The sequence below is a fragment of the Acomys minous genome (genome assembly GCF_964271855.1).
Source record: "Acomys minous genome assembly, chromosome: 3".
Taxonomy (NCBI): Eukaryota; Metazoa; Chordata; class Mammalia; order Rodentia; family Muridae; genus Acomys; species Acomys minous.
The window spans coordinates 70,327,987-70,332,543 of NC_140485.1; the positions used below are offsets into that span (position 1 = coordinate 70,327,987).

Genomic DNA, 4,557 nt, shown 5'->3' on the forward strand with positions numbered 1-4,557 from the left:
CATAGGTTCAGTGCCTTGGAGTCACCGCTCAGCTGGGCTTCATTGAGGAGGCAACACCAACCCGGACAATCTGGTCAGCTGCACCTGAGCAGCCTCAGCGTTGTCTGGCTGGATGTAGGAGTTGCTCGAAGTGAGGCCTAAAGGATGGAGCCGGTTGGCGTTCTCTGCAATAAGGGATGAAGGTATGGAGAAGAAGGACTTGCAGGAAGATTCTTTCATTTTTAATGATTGTAGTAATTTTTTCGGGGGGGGTTGGGGGAAGACAAAATTTAGAACAAAAAATAATAATAAATTGAAACATCAAAGATTATGGGCATTTTTCAAAGCTCTAAGCATCAGCCTGAATCTTCTTCCATCTTTATTTCAGGTGGCTCATCCAAGAGCATCCACGAATGCACATACTCATCTCTGGCTTGGGCTCAGGCTCGGGCTCGGGCTCGGGCTCAGGCTCAGGCTCGGGCTCAGACTCAGGCTCGGGCTCAGACTTGGGTTTTCTGTTTAAGTAGAAAAATCAAGTTCGTGTTGCAAGTTAGAAAACATTACCCTGGATTAGTATAACCCATTTCCCTCTTGGGACAGTCCTAGCAGACTGACCTCTCTGTTCTGTTATTCTGTTTCATTCACTCAAAAGAGGGCCACCACCCATGTTTTAGTTACTGAAAAGATTCATTAGGAACGATCAAAAGCAGAATTGGTGCTTTTTGAGTTACTCCCTAAGCTAACACTTTTATGGAAATCAGTCCCTGCACTGCCTGGGTAGGATCCATTGACCCTCTAGTTCTAACAACTTGGAAATCCTCAATTACAGGCACGAACCTCAGCTGTACAAAATAGCCTGTCTCTATGGTGGAGATTTAGAAGGCCTGAAAATGCGAGGATTTGGTTTGGGGGAAGAGTCTTGTGATGGTCAGATCTGATTAAAGAAAATATGTTAAAAAAGCAAAAGCAACTTGCTATGCAAGGGTCATCCGTTCCCCCCTTCTGCCCTCCAGACCCACATTTTTCTCTGTGTAGTCCTGGCTGTCCCAGACTCACTCTGTAGACCAGGCTGGCTTTGAACTTACAGAGATTTGCCTGCCTTTGCCTCCCTGAGTGCTGAGATTAAAGGCATGGGCAACCACGGCCAGGCTTCAGTTGGTTACTTCTAATAGACTTGGTTTTTTTTTTCCCCATCTAATATAAATCTACAGTACAGCTATTTTAGTTTTATCTTATTTTTCAGATCTTCTAGTAATTTAAACTTAGACAATTTCATATATACAAGTATATAATGCATCTTGATTATTTTCACCCCAATTAACTGTTCTCTTTCCCACACCCCTAAAAGCCACTTTTAAAAGAGGATTCATGCCATTTTGTTTTGTGATGCATTGATTTTAGAGCCATGCACGTGAGGATGGGTGTGGAGCACAGCAACTGCCCTTCACCTGTTTCCATCAATAGCCGGTTGTTTCCCAGGCCAGGATTCCCAGCCAGGAATCCTGAACCCCTCTCTCCCATTTATTAGTGACTGTACTTAAGCTTAGGTGTAGGAAGACACAGTGCATGTAGCTGCAGCTGCTAAGAGTTCATAAATGTAGTGTCTATGCCATGCCCAGAAGATAGTGTTTTGCAACTCTGCCCCGCCTCATCCAGGCTCTTGCACCTGTTAGAGAGAGACCATATGGATGTCTCAATTGCTTAGCACCTTGGGCAGCCATGAGTCTCCTCACACACTGCAAAAAAGTAATTTTTCTGATCAAGGTTGAGAATAGTCTTTTCTTTTCCCTTTTTTCTTTTTCTTTTTTGAGACAAGGTTTCTCTGTGCAATAGTTCTGACTGTCCTGGACTCGCTTTGTAGACCAGGCTGGCCTTGAGCTCACAGAGATCTGCCTGCCTCTGTCTCCTGAGCGCTGGGATTAACATTCTCTTTTGGACTGCGGGAGGCAAAGCCCAGTCTCTCAGGAGCCTGGAAGTTGCTGCACTGACCTTTGAGGCTGCCTAGGCATGCTTTCTGGGTCTGGCGTAGCCCTTTCTGGGTCTCACTGCAGAGGCTGGTGGTGTTGTCTCCTTCAAAAGTTCAGGATTCCGCGCAGTAGGCGACACAGTTGTGGGGCTTGCTGTGGGTGGAGGCTTAGTGTAGCTATTTTAATGTAAAATTGTATCATTATACGGCAATTGCTCAGCAGAAGCTCTGGTAGGTGGCAGTCCTCAGCAGACATGGACTACTACTCCCCCCCCACACACACACCTTTGATTTTTTTTTTTCCTAATTACAAAGTCAACACTTTGCTGTTGTTGTTTTGTTTGTTTTTCAGGACAGGGTTTCCTGTGTAGTCCTCCCTGGCTGCCCTGGAACTCCTTCTTTAGACCAGGCTGGTTTCCAACTCAGAAGGATGTGGCTGTGTCTGCCTCCCAAGGCGCTGGGATAAAAGATGTGCGGCCACCACCCCTTGGCAAAAGCCAACAATTTAATCTGAGATCCAGCCTACTGTTAGAACCTTTCATTAGAACAATGCTCCCTCTTTGCGTCTTAAGACAGGCTTAAGCCAGTGGCTAATTGTCTCTGACCTTGAATCCCATTGCCTTTCCTTGCCATTCTCCTGAAAAAAAAAAAACAAAGATGGAGTTGGATTCCTTACCGCACTGTTCGATACTCCTCATTGCACTCTATGTCACATTCTATTTTAAGCCTGAAGTTATTAAGGTTGCCGTTGCAGCCAGTGAAGACAAAACTTTGACATTCTTTGGCTGTTTGGTTGTAGAAAAATCTAAAATGTACTTCATAGCAGCTGCCGGCGTCTGGCTCCAAGATGCAAGGATCTGTGTGAGAAGTTTCCGCAGGAAGAGAGGGAAATGATTAAGACTCAACAAGAAGTTTGTTACTAATCAGAGGCCTTTAAAAATTTTCTGCTTGGGATGGTAAAATGGCTCAGGGGCTTAAGGCACCGACATTAGAGCTTTGTCTCTGGAGACCTGTGGTGGGAAGAGAGAACTCTAGCTGTTCTCTGACCTCCACATGAATACTATGGTTCACAAGTATGTGTGCATGAACAAGTGGACACACGTGTGTGGACACACACACACACACACACACACACACACACACAGAGAGAGAGAGAGAGAGAGAGAGAGAGAGAGAGAGAGAGAGAGAGAGAGAGAGAGAGAGAGAGAGAGGTTAAAAACTAAAGCCTAAAAAAATTTCCTTTCTTTAGCTTGGAAACATTTTTTATTTAGGGACCCTGTGAAAGGTTTCCATTTTTTTTCCATGATAAGCAGAGTCTCATGGTGATGCCATCTTTGCCCAACACAGCTTACGCCTCCAGGTTGTCATCCTGGAGTTGTTTTGTAGACCAAGCTGGCCTCAAACTCACAGCCATCTGGCCTGCTTCTGCCTCCCTAAGTGCTGGGATTGAAGGTGTGCATTACGATGGCCAGCAATCATTTTCTATGGGCTAAGTGGTGAGTATGAACGGTCAAAGCAGCCACACGGCTGATCATACTGATAGGCCAGTTCTCACTGCCCACCTTCCTCAAGCATCCTGCCTGTAACTTATCCTCGGATGAAGATGACTTGTATAGGCCTAGTTACACACGGACGCTTATTTTATAGTTACGATACACTCTGATTTTCTAGTTTTTGTTTTACACATGGGCAAAGTGGGGTTGCGGGAAGGCGCTGATAGCTGTTTCAGAGTCTTGTCTGAGGGCTGAGTGACAGGGCCAGAGTTGGCAATCTTGACTCCAAGTGTAGACTGCACCACTTAGGCTCTGGGGAAAAAAGTCTCATTATGGGTCATAGGCACACTGTAAACTCTTCTGTATAGGTGCTGTGTGCTCAGGCCTTATCTGAGCCTAGAGCCTAGAGCCTAGATATACTGCAGTTATCCCAGTGTGCACTCTGCCCGTGTCTCATCCCAGTGCATGCTGTTGGAAGGTCTGATCTCTTTGACCTGTGTCACAAAGACCCTATCTCAAAATGTTTCCAGTCTTTGACCTCTTACAAAAGAGTTCCCTGTCTACAAAGAATTTTATTGTGCCATATATTGTTTTATTCTCATTGAACACCCACAAGTCCCCCAAAGTTAGGGCCTGAAGGCGGGTGGGCTCTGCCACCACAGGAGTTCCTTCTGACTCCCGCAGTGGAACTGGTAACAGTTCTCTCTCCCTAAATCATAGCTGGCCTTGGGATTTCCCTTCGCTTTTAACTTTATTCATACCTTTATATTTGTCGCAGATTCTTCTAGAAATCCTGGCAACGCCACTCAGTCCCGGGTCAGTGAATAAGCAGTAGCAGAAGAGTCCAAAGAGGAACCCCAGCTTAGCAGGCTTCATGGTGGAGCCAGCGGCAGAGAGGAGAGACTGTCGCCAGCTGCTCTTATACTCTGGCCTTGGCTTGGCGGGAGGGCTGAGCCCACCTACCCCAAGGGCCAGGATTGTGCCTTGCTATGTGTTGAGTTGAACTCTGAGTGCTTGAGTGCCCACCCATGAAGCTAAAGGTCCCAATCTGATTAGACCCCTGATAGTGAGCTCCATATTCATGTTGAAACAATACGAGCTTAGGGACCAGAGCGGCTG

General features: G+C 46.2%; 1 protein-coding gene across 1 annotated transcript; it reads right to left on the reverse strand.

Annotated features, from left to right (window-relative positions):
- Positions 1–355: 355 nt before the first annotated feature.
- On the reverse strand, positions 356–4,315 carry LOC311594240 (kunitz-type protease inhibitor 4-like). The gene is made up of 4 exons (XM_084775825.1): positions 4,200–4,315; positions 2,622–2,802; positions 1,969–2,122; positions 356–494 (listed from the first exon to the last, which is right to left on the reverse strand). The coding sequence occupies exons 1-3, from the start codon at positions 4,312–4,314 to the stop codon at positions 1,981–1,983; spliced, it is 438 nt and encodes a 145-aa protein (XP_084631951.1). The 5' UTR covers position 4,315; the 3' UTR covers positions 356–494; positions 1,969–1,980.
- Positions 4,316–4,557: the final 242 nt, after the last annotated feature.

What these genes read in the sequence shown, in the direction of transcription:
- LOC311594240 (XM_084775825.1), bottom strand. Translation starts at nt 4,314, where the DNA reads ATGAAGCCTGCTAAGCTGGGGTTCCTCTTTGGACTCTTCTGCTACTGC. An exon ending in AATCTGCGACAAATATAAAG is followed by an intron (nt 2,803 to 4,199) that starts GTATGAATAAAG and finishes CTTCTCACACAG; the next exon opens with ATCCTTGCATCTTGGAGCCA. An exon ending in GAGGAGTATCGAACAGTGCG is followed by an intron (nt 2,123 to 2,621) that starts GTAAGGAATCCA and finishes ACATTAAAATAG; the next exon opens with CTACACTAAGCCTCCACCCA.